The 18,024-nt window shown below is 46.7% G+C and overlaps 1 protein-coding gene and 1 long non-coding RNA gene across 15 annotated transcripts in view; one reads left to right on the top strand and one right to left on the bottom strand.

Annotated features, from left to right (window-relative positions):
- LIG3 (DNA ligase 3) overlaps positions 1 to 11,421 on the bottom strand; it is a 21,548-nt gene extending 10,127 nt beyond the window's left edge. For 3 of the 9 annotated variants that reach the window (XM_086360275.1, XM_086360271.1, XM_086360272.1), the window contains exons 1-8: positions 11,321 to 11,421; positions 8,353 to 8,900; positions 6,273 to 6,416; positions 3,017 to 3,223; positions 2,255 to 2,406; positions 1,272 to 1,438; positions 1,090 to 1,167; positions 406 to 574 (exon numbers count right to left, since the gene is read on the bottom strand). In XM_086360275.1, coding sequence (XP_086216401.1) covers positions 406 to 574; positions 1,090 to 1,167; positions 1,272 to 1,438; positions 2,255 to 2,406; positions 3,017 to 3,223; positions 6,273 to 6,416; positions 8,353 to 8,896 — 1,461 coding nt within the window. In that variant the 5' untranslated portion in view covers positions 8,897 to 8,900; positions 11,321 to 11,421. The remainder of the gene's footprint in view (positions 1 to 405; positions 575 to 1,089; positions 1,168 to 1,271; positions 1,439 to 2,254; positions 2,407 to 3,016; positions 3,224 to 6,272; positions 6,417 to 8,352; positions 8,901 to 11,320) is intronic. The other 6 variants (XM_086360277.1, XM_086360273.1, XM_086360274.1 and 3 more) reach the window with 2 other exon arrangements.
- The window catches only part of LOC147352551 (uncharacterized), a 21,572-nt gene continuing 12,445 nt past the window's right edge, over positions 8,898 to 18,024 (top strand). For 2 of the 6 annotated variants that reach the window (XR_015148252.1, XR_015148254.1), the window contains exon 1: positions 9,020 to 9,125. This is a non-coding gene — a long non-coding RNA (uncharacterized LOC147352551). Of the gene's footprint in view, positions 9,126 to 11,484; positions 11,830 to 18,024 lie in introns of those variants that run through there. The other 4 variants (XR_015148253.1, XR_015148250.1, XR_015148249.1 and 1 more) reach the window with 4 other exon arrangements.

Below are 18,024 nucleotides of genomic sequence, written 5' to 3'. Positions count from 1 at the left end.
CCAACTCTCAGAGCTACTTTGGGGCATGTCACAGAGACTCAGGAGTTACTGCACACATCCCCCTGACTTCAGGAAAGATGACAGATGAACTGCTCAGGGTAGACACTTCAGACACCATTCACGTAAGAAAAAAGGATCAAGAGAGACTAAGGACCTCACCTAAGATTCCACAGCTGGCTGAGGGCAGAGATGGCTGAGTTCTCAGGTTTTTCCACTGCTCACACTATCTCCCCCTCTGCCAGACTCCCCCAGGAGAAACACCCCCTGCAACTCTACTTTTCCTTCCCCCAAATCTTCCAGCCATCTTTCTTGCGGGGCCTTCACTATCATACCCTCTCAGATCTCACAGGGAAGGGTAGTAACCTCACACAGGAGCAGAAAGCAGGGCAAGAGCAACGTCCTTACCAGCATGGGCTGCACTGGGGTCATCAGAGAGGCCTGGACACTCAGAGCTCGTCTCTGGCCTGGCTCCTTCTCCACCTCCTGCTCGTTGCGGAGGACCCGCTCCACCACATCCTGCAGGTTGCGTGAGGCTTTGAAGGCTTCATAGGCATTGGGGTCTAGCGCATCTAGCCTGCCGAGGCCGACAGGGGCAAGGAAACAAACACCACTGTTCTTGACCTTACTGCTCTAGATAGCAGCAATATGCTGCAACATATCATGTCCAGCAACAACAGGACATAACCGCTTCCCCATATATTGGGACCCATGAATCCCAATATATGGGGAAGCAGTTATGTCCTATTGTCTAAAGACTGTCACAGGAGAAAAAGATCTTGGAAAACTCAGCTCTTTTGAGATACCATGCTACCTGGATGCTGCCCTACCAAAGAGGGGACTGGCGTGGGCAAGCAACTCATACTTATTGGACATATTCCCTGTGTTTGATTCTAACAACTCTGTGAAAAGGGTACTATTATCTCCCTTTAACATGAGAAAACGGAGGCTGAGCTAGGTCAACTGACGGGTCCCACAGGAAGGACGGCGGCAGAATCAGGACTCAAACCCAAATCGGGGCTTCCAAGTCTCCGACACCAGCTGACAACACAGAGTGGGGGCAGCTTCCACCATCGAGGACTTGGTACTTACACGTGTTTTGCCCCTGAGTTCATCTTCAGGTCATGCTTGATCAGCCTGATGATGCACTTAAGGTCATTGGCTGTACACCTAGAGGGATGAGGCACATGCAACTGACAAAGCTCTAGACTCCCACACCTTCCCTCCTAGTGATTCTGTCTCCCCAGGCCCATCCCCAGTGGGCAGTGCCCCACCTGGAGGCGATATCCTGCAGGGCCTGTTGCTGCTCATCCTCCTTGGTGAGCTTGGAGAGCCGCAGGAGGAATTCGTCCACCTCCTGGATGGTAAGGAGGCTCTTGGCAGCTGGAGGGAAAGACTTGCTCTGCTCAAAGAAGACTCTGATTGTCTCTGACACGTCACCCTGTCTCCAAAAACCAAAATACCATGCAGCAACCCCAAAGTGGCCATACATAACCCCCAAGCCCTCATGACTACAGGTGAATTAGAGATTTCAATCACTGCTCCTGTCCGAAACTCACAAATATCGACTTCACTGTTTAGAGAATGTATCCCACCCACAGCTCCTGGAAAGGGCACCTCCACCCACCACAGGATCTGGCCGCCTGCCTCAGCTGAGAAGTGACGTAAGAACTAATGCAGGGTCAAGCCAATGTGAGTCCTGTTAGAATCTGAACTACGAGACAGACACAGTCATCAGATTACGGGGGTGTTTGGACAGCAACTTTCTAGATGTCAAGGCTGGAGTCATGAACAAACCAAAACTGAATGGCAAGCCCAAGTTATAAGGGGAAAAAAAGCAAGGAAAAAACAGGGCCCAGAGGGAATTCCCTGATAGTGGGTAAGACGCTGAGCTTCCAACACAGGGGTCACAGGTTCGATCCCTTTTAGGGAACTAAGACCCTATTAATACATGCCACATGGTAAGGCCAAATAAAGGCCTAGAACAAGAGCCCCTGGAGAGAGAGTGGGAAGTCGAAGGTCCACCCTCGAAGTCTAGGTCTTTCTCTCAGGCTCAGCAGTAATCTAAGTCCAGTCTTCAGAATCTGGTGAAACTAACAGCTGTAGCCTCCCATTCAACTCCTCTCATAATGAAAGCTTGCTCAAGTGGGTTTCAGTTTTCTGAAACAGTATGTGCTCTCCCAGGAAAAAAAAGAGTGCAGGTGACTGGCTCCGCAGAACCCCACTTGGAATCCACCTACCCTCCCCTTTCTCTGACCTGCTCTAGGTCTCGTGTCATGTCATCTGAGTTGCAGTTAAAAATGCGGCTGAAAAGCTTCACAATCTGCTTATCATTCAAGTTGTAAACACTCTTAATAACACCCGGCAGCAGCAGCTTCACTGTTAGGTACACGTCACCGTGGAAACCATCTGGAGGAGACAGAAGAAACCTTTCTTGAGACATGGAGCTTAAACAAATAAATACATAAACTCAAAGAACCAAAAGAGATGTCTGCATTGCTGGCCTCGATGTACAGGCCCTCAGGGGAGGGTGTGCGTTTCACCACGGCAGCAGAGGCCATGGCATTTGGCAGCTGGGGGTCTGTGTGTCTGCTTCCCCGTAGCCCCTGGATGAACTCCTGCAGGGCAGAGCCATGACTTTCACTGTTGTGTTCCCAGTGATGGGCACATCACAGATGTTCAACGATCATTTTTTAGACAAATGAAAAAGAACACAGTTGGGAGATTATATTCCAAGCTGTGCAAGTGTCTCACAAAACCCAAATCAAACAGGAGAGTGAATTTTCCTTTTGGTCGAATGGGATAGGTTCTTCTGGCCTCCTACGGGGCAGAGTAAGGAAGGAAGAAAGATGCCCGTGTGTTTGGAACAGATCTGGCTACACAGTGAATTTCAAGACAGCAATATAGCAGAGCATTAAACCAAGCACGAGGCCTGTGCAACTGTCAGTTCACGTGCCCATAAAGCTGGCCATGACTCTGAGCTCTCAAGAGAAGCCCATCCAGGATGCTAGAGGCCCACCTCCTGCTGAGCCTTTCTGAAGGAAGTCCTGGATAATCTGGGTTTTCGTGTTGTAGCTAGGATTTTCAGCCACCATGGCACACAACTTCCGAAACTCACGCAGCAGACAATCCTTGTGTTTCGGGTCACATTTGCTTGAGGACAGACTTGTCTTAGGGGTCTTAGGGGTAGGGCTGGAGTGGGCTTCCCCAGAGTTGTTGGGCTTGGCTGTGGGAGAGACAAAAAGGGAGAGATGATTCGTTTTGCCTTGCTGAAAAGGAAGCAAGAGAAACTAATAGGCACTCTGCTGTTCTCTATGTGTAGCTTCACTTAATCTCCCCAAAGAGCCCTTTGGGAGCAGATATCATTGTACTATTTTGTGGGTGAAAAAACAGAGGTCAAGTGATTTCCTCAAATCTCCCAGCTATTAAGAGTAAAGAAACAACCGCCTCACACTGAAGCAAAGGACCAGCTGATGTGTATTTCTTACATGAGTGCTTACTGAAGAACAAGGGCCATTTTCAAGCCAAGAGTGGTCAGGATGATTTCAGAACAATTGTAAAGCTGAACCCAGAAAAGGTGGAATCAGGGAGGAAAAAGAAATCAGGGACGCCTTAGTTACTCTGAAACTACTGCTACTGCAGATTGTTGGAACTGGAAGAAACCTTAAAGATGATCTAGTTCAACCTCTTCTTATTGGTGAGGAGACCAAGGCCTGAGGAGAGAAGCATTCCCAGTCGCTCGCCACTAGCCCCCTGCCCCTCCCCATCACCCCCATCACCACTTTTTCTTCTTTCTTCTTATAAAAACAAAAGGAGGCTTCCCCCGTGGCTCAGTGGTAAGGAATCTGCCTGCAATGCAGGAGACTTGCAGGAGACATGGGTTCAATCCCTGGGTCAGAAGGGACTCCCTGGAGAAGGAAATGGCAACCCGCTCAGCATTCTTATCTGGAAATCCCTGTGGACAGAGGAACCCAGCAGGCTACAGTCCATGGGGTCACAAAGAGTTAAGACACGATGGAGTGACTAACAACAACAACAATAACGAAAAGTTCTAGATTTGGAACTTCCCTGGTGGTCCTGTGGCCGAGACTCCGTGTTCCCAGTGCAGGGGCCCAGGTGTGATCCCTGGCCATGGAACTAGATCCCACAGGCTGCAACTAAGACCAACACGGACAAATACATAAATAAAAGCTTGAAAAAAGGTAAGCAACAAGGGGGACTTCTCTCCAGACACCCAAACAAGTGAGCCTGTTACCTCCTTGTGACCATTTACAAAGTAAATTTCACCCTGAAAGCTTGCAGCAGCCAGCCATTACCACGCTGTCTGCTGATATAAGTGTCTTCTTGCCTGGGGTTTGTAAGTTAGAAATCTATCCTCATCTCTGACCTGGCATTTAAAGAGGACTTTGAGGGACAAAATCTCCAAAGTGTCACTGTTCGGCAGCTTGGAAGAAACAGAACACCCGCCCTCCCTGAAATTCCCTCCTGAGAACCAGGCTATTCCAGAAATACACCTGAAGTCTTCCGTATTTCTATCTTTGGCTGACCACTAGGCAAAAACCAAGGAAACCTCAGAGTTTAAAAATGTAAAAAATCTAATGGTAACAATAACTCTGTATATGAGACAGCAAAAGAGACACTGATGTATAGAACAGTCTTATGGACTCTGTGGGAGAGGGAGAGGGTGGGAAGATTTGGGAGAATGGCATTGAAACATGTAAAATACCATGTAGGAAACGAGATGCCAGTCCAGGTTCAATGCACGATGCTGGATGCTTGGGGCTGGTGCACTGGACGGCCCAGAGGGTTGGTATGGGGAGGGAGGAGGGAGGAGGGTTCGGGATGGGGAACACATGTATACCTGTGGCAGATTCATTTTGATATTTGGCAAAACTAATACAATTATGTAAAGATTAAAAATAAAATAAAATTAGAAAAAAAAAAAAATGTAAAAAATCGTAGAGTCAGGCACTGTTTTTGCAACTTTCTCTTCTTTATTCTTGTGAGACACCGTGGGGTCCACAAGGCAGGCGCTGCCATTCCCACTTCACAGATGACGCCACAGAGGCTCAGACCAGGACCCAGGTCTTCTGACCTCAAGTCCGGGCTTTTTTGACTCATACAGAGCAATCTCCTCAAACAACTTCTGAGCTCCTGAGTTTTGACTTTATTTTCTTTAGCTGAGGCAGTCAAAAGAATGTGTCCAAATAAAACAGGTAACAAGGTGGAGGGTAAAAAAGCACAGGTATTGAAGTTAAACAGACTTCAGTGTAACTATTAGAAACTCCATAATGATGCCGAGCACTGGTCTCCTCATTCATAAAATGGGCCTAATAAAAGTACTCCCCAACGTTAAATGAAGAACAAATGGAACCACACAGGCAAAAGCCCCAGCCCAACACCGTCTGCTACACAAGGACATGCAGGACATCTCGCTCCTCTACTTTCACCTCCAATTTGGGCGAGTGGAGGCATGCAATTCCTCACGAGTCTTCCATTATCAAAAAGCAAAGATGGGACTTCCCTGGTGGTCCAGTGGCCAAGACTCCATGCTGCCAATGCAGGGGGCTGAGGTTTGATCCCTGGTCAGGGAACTGGGTCCCACAGGCTACAACCAAGAGTTCAAAGGCCAAAACTAAAGATGCTGCATTCCACAGCAAAGAGGAACGATCCCGTGTGCCACACTAAGACCTGGCGCAGCCAAATAAGTAAAAGAATGTTAAAAAAAAAACAAAAACAAAACCCAAACAAGGAAGTAAACAGCAGGTTGTAATAATGTCTGATCCATGTAAGCTACTTCAAGGGGAAAAAAGTCTTGAAAGAACAAACATCTTTTTGCTGCAACAGAGATTAAAATATACAAAGAAATGCTATACATTGTGGGTTGCTGAGAATTAGCTGGCCATTACCTCTCTGCTCAGATGAAAGCAAATTACAGTTGACTCTTGAAAAACATGGGTTTGAACTGCATGGGTCCACTTACACACACAGTTTTTCAATAGCAAATAAGTACTATACAATCCGCAATTGATTGAATCCAGGGATGCAGAACTGAGGGTATGGTGGAACCATGCAGAAAGTGGAACCTCGGATAAAGAATTTCAACTGCGCAGGGGATTTGGAGCCCCTAACGCCTGTGATGTTTAATAGTCAACTGTATTAAGCAGGCTAGATGGCACAGAATGGTCACTCTTAACCAGAGTACCAAATTTTGGTCTCCCGGGATACCTAATTAAAAGGACTGCAACAGCTCACGTAGCCCTAACCTATCTTACCTGAAAAGCCAGAAAACTTCCGGGGATTGGAATTGGTGACAAATGAGGCACCTTTCACTGGAGATGCTACCTGGCCAGTGGCTGTCAACTTAGCCTGGACAACAGCTTTCTTCTTTGGTGTGCTTGTTGCCTTGGAAGATAGATCTGTAGGACCCCAAAAAGAAGGGAAAATATCTTTCAGTGAAAAATCCCTGAGAAAGCTTTCAAAGACTCTATCAATTGCTCTTACAGCCTGGCTAGGTAAGTTACTACCATGGTATTAATTGAAAGGTGACTGCTGGCTGGCTGGTCGTCTTGACTGGAAGTAATAGGTATTAGGGTATTGGGGAGAAGGTGTTCTAGGGACAAAAGACCCAGTTATTCTTTACTTTTATTAGTAACTTAAATATTCATCAATACTCTCCACCCCTATCTCACATATAACCTTCAGATTATTCAGAGGAAGTCAGAAATCATGTGTCAACAGATAAAATGTGAGGACCTCAGCTTATGGAATTAGCCCCAATTTAAAGATAAACAAGAAAGTAAAATGAAGTTGGATAAACAGAGCATGTTGATCTGGTACGTGCAGGAAAACTTGCAGCTGCTGAGTACTTGAGCTGTGTGACAGTTTAACTCTCCCTCGTATTTTTCTTCCTCTGAATGAGCTGGGTCCGGAAGTAATAAAGGGTGAAGCCAATGGCTAAGGCTGGGCAGGGCGGGAGGGAGGCTGGAAAAAAAAATGTATTAGTTTTCTCCCTGAAGTCATTTTCCTCTCAAAGAAAAAGGACAGAGGTCCATTTTAGTCCCCCTATACTGACTAGAACTAAACTGAAGACATGAATATTACAAAGACACTGAAGGTCAGAAAGGACTAATTGGATTTATCAGTGTCAGATTTCTAAAATATGCATACATTGGAATACACGTATATGTGCACATATATGTTTTTGTGTATATACAAACACGTATTTTCCAGTTCTGTCTGCTGAAAGGGCCCAGAAGCAAGGATATCTCATGCACCCAGGGCACAGAGCGTCAACATTTTTGTCTCTAATGCCATTTCCCCCACTAACAGGAACAAGGACTCTTCAGAGAAACGGCTGATTTCACGACTGAGATAGGTAATCCTAAGAGTGAGCATACTGTTAGGCCAGAAAGCAAGGGAGTACTTTAAAACAATTTTTAAAAAGTGATCTGGACATCAAGGACAAAAACTAGCTCAAAGGGGTTCCCAACTGACCAAATATGGGACAATTTAGCACCAAATTAATAAAGTACAGGACAATGATAAGCCACCAGGAAAAAGTAGCAATCTGAGTCCATACAGAAAATAAGTTGAGAGAGAAAAGGGAGTAGTGTAGGTACTCTTTTCTTCAAAAATGTCAATGTCATAAAAGAAAACAAAGACCTCAGAGATGTTCCAGATTAAAGGAGGCCAGACTCGACAACTCAGTGCAATACCTGATCTTGTATCAGGATTCCATACTGAAGGGAGAGAAAAGTTATAAATTATCTGATCAACTGACAAAACTAGAATACAGACGGTAGATTAAAGCATTATATCAAAGATAAATTTACTGGTTGATAGCTATATTACAGTCATGATATCCTATTCTTAAGATATACACATTGAAGTATTTAAAGGCAAAGGACCATGATGCATGCCCAAATGGTTCTGGGGGAAAAAAAGTCACCTGTGTGGAAGGAGAGAGTAACAAAGAGAGCGAAAGAGTGAGCACAAACATGAACACAAATGATCAAGCAGAGAGCAAAATGTTAACAGGTAAATCTGAGGGAATTCCCTGGAGGTGCAGGGGTTAGGACTCTGCACTCTCACTGCTGAGGACCTGGGTTTAATCCCTGGTCAGAGAACTAAAATCCCACAAGCCTCACAGCACAGCCAGAAAAAAAAAAAAAAAAAAAAAGTGAACATGAGCATTCTTTGTACTATGTACTATTTTTATTCTTGCAACATTCCTGAGTTTGAAGTTATTTCTGAACAATAAACTTAAAGATAGGATGAAAGAAATTGGGCTCTACTCTCATCTCGTGGCCTCTCAGAGCCAGTAAGATGAGAAAGCAGTATTCTCCAGCCCACCTGCAATGTGCTGACTTATCTGCTCTTTCTCGTTCTCTTCCAGCTCTTCCCAGCCTTCCAGCTCGGTGAGGTCCTCAATTTTTTTTGTGGTGGCCCGGGCCCGCTCCAGTTTCTCAAACATGCATTTAATGTGGTACCACTCTTTCATATCGCCCCCCGACTCTGAAAAGGGATTGGGCACCACTTTGCCGATTCGGCATACGCCCTTGACAATCTTTTCCTTGCATTTTTTGCAGCCAGCCGTGCCACGCTTGGCGTAGTCCACACAGAAGCGTTGCTCTGCCATCTCACAGGGGCCACTGCAGAGTCCCACATGCGACCCTGGCAAGTAAACAAGGCAGGTGGCACGTGGTTTTAGGTTGCTTTCCTGGAAGGACGGAACAGGCTTTCTTCTCTGGAGGAGGTGGTGTCCACAAAAAACTGTCTCTGACCACCGGCCAAAGTGTCTTATGTCAGGCCGGCGATGTTCTCGGAATAGGCACAGTTCTTTTTTCCTGAGTACACGGAGAGTTGGTGGGAAGAGGATCTTAAAAGCCAAAGTCATACAGCTGCACAGAAGGGGGAGAGGCAGAAAAGTGAGTTACAGAGGAGCTTCTAATTTCCTCAAAGGCTGACATCCTAACACAATAATCCATGCTGATCAACCAAACATTTCCTAAAGTATGAAGGATTTTTTTTTTTGGCTGCTGTCTGATCCCTGAACAGAAATCGTACTGGCGCCTCCTGCAGTGGAAGCTCGGAGTCTTAACCACAGGACCACCAGGGAAGACCAGGTATGAAAGATTTATTGCCTACAGGATGAACAATTCCAGTACAGGAAAATTCAGTCTGCAACAGGATGTTCAATTACCTAATTGAACATTTAGATATTATTTAATGTATATCTGCTGCTGCTGCGCTAAGTCGCTTCAGTCGTGCACGACTCTGTGCGACCCCATAGACGGCGACCCACCTAGTAAATCACAATCGAAAAAATTCAAGTAACATAAAACCCTTTCTCAGGCCACCAGTAAACCCTAAGCCTTAAAATGGATGGTGACCCTTTAGCATTCAGTTCAGTTCAGTTCAGTCGCTCAGTCGTGTCCCTTTAGCATAATAAGATTCTAAAGTTTCTTTTTAATCATCAAGAAAAATTACATTGGGAGTTCCCTGGTAGCCTAGTGGTTAGGACTCAGTCCTTTTACTGCCATGGCCAGGGTTCAAACCCTGGAGGAGGAACTGAGATCTCGAAAGCCAAGTGGTGCAGCTTAAAAAAAAAAAAAGACATTATTTTCAAGAAGTCTTTAATGTGAAATATAAAATATCTGTTATCCTCAGAAAATAATTAAGCCACTATATAGATTTGGGATTTAATCAGAAGCCCTATCTTGAGAGGCAATTAAATGGAGCCTAAAACCTAACCCCATGGTTTCAAATCCTAGCTCACTGGCCAGAAGACCTTGGTAATTTCCTTAATCTCTCAGTTCCTCAATTTCCTCAACTGTAAAATGTGGACAATAATAGTACCTAACTCAGAGAGTTGTCATTCTAAGAATAAAACCCTTATATAGTCAATGAAGCGATTATCCTTTAAGCAAAGGTTCCCTGTGTGCAATTAGCCGGGTTATAACTCTGCAACTTCAATCTGGAAATGCTGAAGTAACTGGACAGCAAGAATCAAAGGAGCTCAATCAATTCACATGGAAACAAGGACCATATCCACATAGTATCCCCCCACTTTCTTTTATCCTTACTTTCTAAAGTATCCTCCCAGTTCCAACTTTCAACAGACTAGGAGTTATTTTCAGCCTGCACCCGGCTTTGTCGTCAAATTGCTTGCGGGTGATAACGAAAAGCAGGCTTTACTTGCTGAAGTGAGACGTGATGCAGAGAACAGCAGGTAAATGGGAATCAGAGACGCGAGCACAAGTGTGACCGTGCAGTTCTGGGACTATGTTATCTTTTGAGAATTTCCCTTAACTTCCCCGAGTCCGCTTCCTTATTCCTAAGACAAGGAAAACATCTACCTCAAGGGAAGGGGGAAAATGACACTGGGTCCGTGGATGGGCGAATGGGAGTGGGGGGTAGGGCTCTGAACTCCCTTGCAAATGTATACAAAAGGTGCGCATTCAGCCTTGTACGTTTTGGGGGAGAAACAGTCAACATTTTCAAGAAACTTCACAAAGGGCTCTGTAACCCCTAGATGCTGAACCACAGAGTATGTGAAAGTAGAGCAGGCCCGTAAGAGGCGCTCAAGAAAAAAAAAACAAAAAACATTAGGGTCCACCACCTTCCTGCAAAGCGATTTATGAAAAGCCGCCTCCAGGACTCCAGGAGCCGGGGGGAGGGCACCTAGCCGCGCCCTCCCCTCCGCAGGGTCTGGGAGGCGCTGGGCCACCAGGAGGCACGGAGCCGTTTGGGGAACCCTGCCTGGCTCACAGGCCCCCCGCGGCCGCCACTCAGCATTTCCTCAAAGGGAGCCGAGAAGGGAAACCGTTGAGGCTCGAACGCAGCCGGGCCGGGAAGTGAGAGCCCCGCGGCCGCTGCTCCCGGAGGGGCCTCCCCTTTCGGGAGGGGGCACCGGCTCCCCGCCGGGGCCGCGGGGAGGGCGGGAGGCGGCGAGGCCCTCGACGCGAGCCGGAGGGGCGTCCAGAGCACAGCCCCGGGCTGGGCTCAAGGGGACGCGGCGGGAAGAGAAAGACTCCCGAGCTCCGCCCGCAGCGCACCGACTCGGGCGGCGGCTGGGCGGACCCGGCCAGAGGAGCCCCGCTGGGGCGCCCTGCCTCCCCGGCGTGGGGCCGCGGGGGTCCCGGGAGCCAACCCCCGCGGGCTCCCGGGGGGCCGCCACGTCACGGAGGGTGTGCCCCGGGGCTCTGCGAGCCGGCGGGCGGGGGAGGAGACCAGGGGGCTGGCTCCCGGGCCGCGCCGAGCCCCGCACTCCGGCCGCCCCCCTTTCCCGCAAGCCGGCTCCGCCGCGCCGCCTCCTCACCTGCCTTCCCGGCTCCGGCGCCACCTCAGGCCTCGGACCAGGCGCCCACATGCCGCGCGCAGCCAAGACGGTTGTAGTGCCTGTCTCTTTAAATCCGGGTCCTCGAGCTGGCTGCAGCACGCAGGCGCAGAGGCTCAGGCCCCGCCCTCCCGCAGCCGCGCCACGCGTCCCCGCCCCTTTCCTGCCACGTGGGAGGTGGCGCGGGTGCTCAGAGTGAGGCCCAGGGCTTAGGTGTTGGTCTTTGCGGTTGGTTCGCAAAGTGCCACTGCGGCGGGAGAAAGCGGAGGTCCCAGAATGTGGCGGCGCCCTGAGGCGCATCCTGTTCTCAACTTCTGGGAATTTACCCCACCCCCTTCCAATTTACCCCATTGGCTCTTAATGTTAGAGATTAGTCCTTAAAGGTACTGGTTGAGAGACTATATTGTAATGAGCTTGGGGAAAGCAAAGATATATTGTTTTTCTGCATTCTCTCAGTCTTGTGTCCCCCTCAGTCTTGTGGCTAGCACATGGTAAGTATTTGGCAAGTATTGAATTAAAAAGGGGCACTGGATAGATACAGATACAGTATTAAGGAGTCATGGGTACAGTAAACCCTTGATGGTGTGTTGTTTAAGTGTATTTATTTTAAACCTCAGATTAGCTTTTTTTTTTTTAAGGTCAACTTTTTGAGAGATTGTAACGGCTGTTTTTACAAAAGGATAGCAAACTCAGAGGAGGTGAGAGAACTTGTTCACGGTTTAGGAAAGGTAGAGCAACTGGGCATTGTTAGGTAAGCAAAGGTCAGACCCTGGGAAAAATTCTGTGGTCTGTAAAAAAGATCCTGTCCTTAAGACTCCTGGCTTCCACAGCAGAGGACGCAGGTTGGGTCCCTGGTGGGGAAGTATGATCCCGCATGCCCTGGAGTGCTTTCAAAAAATTTTATGGGAAGATCATGCCCTTTGTTATGTAGAGGATGGAGAGCCATTAAGGGCCTTAGGAAGCAGTGAGGGAATTAGTCCACCAGTGCTGGCTTGGGCAGATCATGAAAATGGAATGACACAGATCAGCATGGCACCATACAAGGGTGCATCACTGACTCAGTGGACGTGAGCTTGATCAAATTCTGGGAGGTGGTGAAGGACAGGGAAGCCTGGTATGTTACAGTTCATGGGGTTGCAAAGAGTCGAAAGACTTAGTGACTGAACAATACAAGGATCCCATAAAAATTCGTGAAGAGGTTCACGTTTTTAAGGAAAGTTTTCTGTTTTTGTTTTTTATTGTATCTCTATCAAACCATGGAGAAGGAAATGGCAACCCATTCCAGTATTCTTGATTAATTCCCATGGACAGAGGAGCCTGGTGGGCTACAGTCCATGGGGTCCCTAAAGAGTTGGACATTACTTAGTAGCTAAACAACAACATATCAAACCACTATGCTGTATACTTTAGACTTACACAGTGACATGTGTCAGTTACTTCACAGTAAAACTGGGGAGGAAAAAAGGTGCTTGTAATGACCCATGTGAGAGATGAAAGTAAGTGCCCTGGACAAGCTCAGTTAGTTGGGATGGATGCATTGTTTGATAAGCATTTAAATTTTAAATTACCTTCCAGGTAAAGTGCTCATTTGTCTAAAGATGACTTGAATGAACAGATAGGTAATGGTGCCATTAACTGAGATTGAATATGAGAGAGCAGGAGGTATTTTGAGTAAGAGGATGAATTTTGTTTTGGTTATATTGTTTGGTTGGTTGAGGCCAGCCATGATGTCACTGTTTGAAGTGGGCAAAGTCTCTTGTGTATGGCAGCATGAACAGGTCTGGGGCTGGAAGGTCACTGGAGGTTCAAGGCCAACTCTGGAGGTTGAGCAGTCCTGAACTCTGTCACTGCATTTACTACAGTGTTTTGAAAGTCCGCTAGACTGCGTCTGACATTTTCCCTGTCCCTGTGCTGTTAGATGCTGTCATCACTATTGAGCTCTTGAAATGTGGCCAGTCCTTTTTGAGATGTGCTGGGCGAGGGGAGAGATAAATTAGGAGTTTGGGATTAATGTATCCACAGTGTATATAAGATAGATAAACAAGAAGGATCTGCTGTATAGCACAGGAAGCTATACCCAATGTCTTGTAATGGAAAAGAATCTGAGAAAATAAGTATCTGTAACTGAGTCACTTTGCTATACACCTGAAACTAACAAAACACATAAATCAATTGCACTTCAATTAAAATAAAATGCATGGGGAGTTCCCTGCAGTCCAGTGGCTTAGGACTCGGCACTTTTATTGCTGTGCCTTGGTTCAATTCCTGGTCAGGGAACTAAGATCCTGCAAGCAGCATGGCAAAAAAAAAAAAAAAAAAAAATCCAAATCAAGATGTGCTGTTAAGTGTAAAACACAGTAATTTTTGAAGACGTATTATCAAAAAAAGACTGTAAGATACATTGTTAATTGTGTGTTCATATTTTTGATATGTTAGGTTCAATAAGAATATATTATTCACATTAATTTTAACGGTTTAGTTTTTTGAAAATGCAGTGAGGAGAGAATATAAAACTGCAAGAGAGGGGGACTCCTGTGTCGGTCCAGTGGTTAAGACTACACACTTCCAATGCAGGGGGCACAGGTTGGATCCCTAGCTGGGGAACTAAGATGTCATGAGGTGGCCAAAAACAAATTACAAGTGGCCCCAGCACCACTTCTGTGGTGCTATCCAACAGAACACGACCCAGACTACACAAACTTGTGACATCAGTACCTTATGCATCTTTTTATCCTCAGTGACTAGAACAGTAGCTGGTGCATGGTAGGTACTGTGCCAGTATTTATGAGTACATGAAGGAAACCTGTGAGTGAATGAGTCTGAGAGTAATAAACCTCCCTCAGGAGGATGTTCATTATGTTGTATCTTTGACCATGTTGGATGTAAATGTGCAAAAAGACTTAGGCTCTAAATGTCCTGCTTGCACTTCCCTGGTGGTCCAGTGGTTAAGAATCTGCCTGCCAGTGCAGGAGGCATGGGTTCCATCCCTGGTCCAGGAAGATCCTACATGCCTCAGGGCAACTAAGGCCATGTTACACAATCACTGAGCCCAAGCTTTAGAGCCCGGGAGAAGGCAATGGCACCCCACTCCAGTACTCTTGCCTGGAAAATCCCATGGATGGAGGAGCCTGGTGGGCTACAGTCCATGGGGTCGCTAAGAGTTGGACACGGCTGAAGCGACAGCAGCAGCAGCAGCAGAGGCTTAGAGCCCATGCTCTGCAACAGGAAAAGCCATCACAATGCGAATCCCATGCACTGCAACTGGAGAGCAGCCTCCGCTCACTGCAGCTAGGGAAAGCCCCCTGGCAGCAATGTAGACCCAGCACAGCCAAAAACAAATACGTGCATGTTAAAAAAAATAAATATTAAGCTTGATTAGAGCTCCAAGGAACCCCTTAATGATCTTTGACTCAGATGCCAGATACAGTTGAATGAAGTGTGAAAGCTGGCAGTTGCCTGACCTTGGAGAAGTGGGAGCTGCCACCAAGGAGAAGGAGGTGATGTGTGATGGGAATAGGGGGACTTTGGAGTCATACAGACTTAGGTTTGAATTATGTTCCACTGCTGGCTGTGTATAACTTTCATTTATTTTAACTTCTCAGGGGCTCAGTTTTCGTGGTGAAATGGGGATAAAACTATCCCTTAGGATTGTGTGTGGCAATTAAACGAGATGACATATATTAACTAGCAAATTGTTTGGCACTTGGAGGTATTTCAGAAAATATGCATTCCCCCCGATTCCCCAGCCTGGATACATTCATGGTGCTGCAGAGTTTAATCATTCAGTTAGTCATCAGTCTGTCAAGTATTGATTGAGCGCCTACTCTGGCTTAGACACTATTCCAAACACTGGAATATAGCACTGAAACAAAGCAGACAAAAATCTCTGCCCTCCTGGAGCTAACTGGTTAGTGTGGGAGATAGATAGAAAACAGTAAGGAAAAGGCACGTTCATAGTCGCTTGTAGCTCAGCAGGAAAGATGCTGGAGACCTGAGTTCGGTTCTTGGGTCAGGAAGATCCCCTGGAGAAGGAAATGGCAACCCACTGCAGTATTCTTGCCTGGAGAATCCCATGGACAGAGTACCCTGGCGGGCTGGGGTCACAAGAGTCGGACACGATGATGGGTGTTATGAACAAAAAGAAAGAAGAGATGGACAGGAGGTGTCAGGCAGGGCAGGATAGGGATTGCACATTTATTATTACTATTATTTTTTCTTTTTTTTTTTGGCTGCACTGGGTCGGGTTGTTGGACTTTTTATAATTTTAGCAGTATTTTGTTATTCAATAATTATTAAATTATCATTAATATTATAAGTTATTGTATTTTGATTTACAATATTATTAATACTGTAAATCGGGCTTCCCTAGTGGCTCAGCTGGTAAAACATCCGCGTGCAATGCACGAGATCCCAGTTTGATTCCTGGGTTTGGCTGTGCAGTGCATAGGCTTGTGGGACTTTTTATTTTTGAAATTATTATTAGTTTCAACAAGATTTTATTATTCAATGATTATTAAATTATCATTATTATATTTAATTAATAAACAGTTATTAATATCATACGCCCAGCTGTGTGGGTATTCGTTGCTGCTCGTGGGCTTTCTCAAACTGTGGACAGTGGGGGCTTCTCACTGGGGTGGCTTCTCTTACTGCAGAGCACAGGCTTTAGAGGGTGGGCTCAGTAGTTGTGGCCCATGGGTTTAGTTACCCCACAGGATATGGAATCTTCCCAGACCAGGGATTGCACTCGTGTCTCCTGTATTGGTAGGCAGATTCTTAACCACTGGACCACCAGGGAAGTATGGCTTGTGGTATTTTCATTCTCCAACCTTAGGGCCTCAGAGATCAAACTAAGGCCCTCAGCAATAAAAGCACAGAGTCCTAACCACTAGACTGCCAGGGAGTTCCTGTAGGTCGCAGTTTCAAATACAGTGTTTCAGATACAGCAACCTGTTTGGTGCTTGGAGGTATTTCAGAAGATGTACATTCCCCCTGACTCCCCAGCCTGGATACATTCATGGCACTGCAGAGTTTTAATCTGGAAAGCTTTGCCAACGAAGTGACAGTTGGCTACACCGGAAGGAATGAAGGAGGGAGCCAGGTGGAGAGGGAGTAGCAAGTAAAGGTCCAGAGCCAGCTTGTGCCTGTCCTTTTGAGAGATCACAGGGAGATGGGTGTGTCTAGAGCAGCAAGGGTTAAGGCTGAGAAGTACTGGAGATGAGATCAGCAGGAGATCTGAAGACAGACCCTGGCCTGTAAACCACTGTAAAGTGAAGTCGCTCAGTCATGTCCGACTCTTTGTGACCCGTGGACTGTAGCCCACCAAGCTCTTCTGACCATGGGGTTCTCCAGGCAAGAATACTGGAGTGGGTTGCCATTTCCTTCTCCAGGGGATCTTCCTGACCCAGGGATCTAGCCCAGGTCTCCCACATTGCAGGCAGATGCTTTAACCTCTGCGCCAGTAAAGAAGCTGTTTTATTGCAGGTGAAATGGGAAACTAGTGGGTAACATTGAGCAGGGAAGTAACATGATCTGATGAGGTTTTAACAACATTGCTGTCACTCTGCCTGCTGTGTTGAGAAACTGGAAAATGAGTTAGTTGATGACCGTGAAAGGGAGAAATGGGGGCAGCTTGGGTGGTAACAGTGAAAGCAGTAATAACCTAGGCTCGTGGACCCATATGGGATCTGTGGATAGGCTCAGGGGTGTCCTTGAACCCCTTGCAGTTTTATATAAATATTTGTGCGTAGTGCATTTTTGGAAGGAGAACTTCTACTGGAGTCTCAAAGCAGTTCCATGATCCAAATCAAGAAGGACTTTGGGGGAATTCCCTGGAGGTCCAGTGATTAGGACTCCGCCTTCACTGCTGAGGGCGTGGGTTCAATACCTGGTGGGGGAACTAAGATCCTGCAAGCTATGCAGCATGTCAAAGAAAAAAAGAAGAAGAAGAAGGACCTTGGTAGCAAATATGTAGGATTGTTGTTGTTGTTTGGTTGCTAAGTCAAGTCTGACTTTGCGACCCCATGGACTGGAGCCCGCCAGGCTCCTCTCTCCCTGGGATTTCCTGGGCAAGAATACTGGGGTGGGTTGCTGTGCCCTCCTCCAGGGAATCTTCTCGACCCAGGGATCAAACCTACATCTCCTGCATTGCGGGTGGATTCTTCACCTCTGAGCCCCATGGGAACCCCCGATATGTAGGATGCTTGCTGGTGATTCAAAATGCCATGCTTAAGTCCTTCCCTGAGACCTTGATCCTAAATCTTCCAGGGGAGTGATCCTGTTTGAGAGTCTCTTAGAGCTTCTGCCCATCCCCTTTAAGACTGTAGCATCCCTGACCTCCGGTTTTCACCCATCAGGATTGTTCAAAAGGAGGAAAAAAAAAAAAAAAAAAAGTCAGGGAACTGTGTAGACTGTGTTCTTTTTTATGCCACCCACTGTGGAAGCTTGGAAGCCATAGGCAGTAATAGGGAAAAGGCTTCACACCTGCCTAGAGACAGCGTGGGGGGACTCGTGAAGCTAGTTTGCACTCTGTGGATTCCCTTTTTAATAAGCTCTGGTCTATGAATCACATAAATCTCAGCACTGAGAGCTGATTTTACGGTTTGGTTTGCTTAATAGTCACACAATTAAAATAAGTTGTAAAAAACGGTGGTGGTGTTTGCCAGGATAAATATTTAAAAGGGAAC

This window comes from Bos grunniens, chromosome 19 (assembly GCF_055505025.1).
Source record: "Bos grunniens cultivar Pamir isolate PY7600 chromosome 19, Bosgru_T2T1.0, whole genome shotgun sequence".
Classification (NCBI taxonomy): Eukaryota; Metazoa; Chordata; class Mammalia; order Artiodactyla; family Bovidae; genus Bos; species Bos grunniens.
This window is presented reverse-complemented; position numbering and strand designations above follow the sequence as displayed.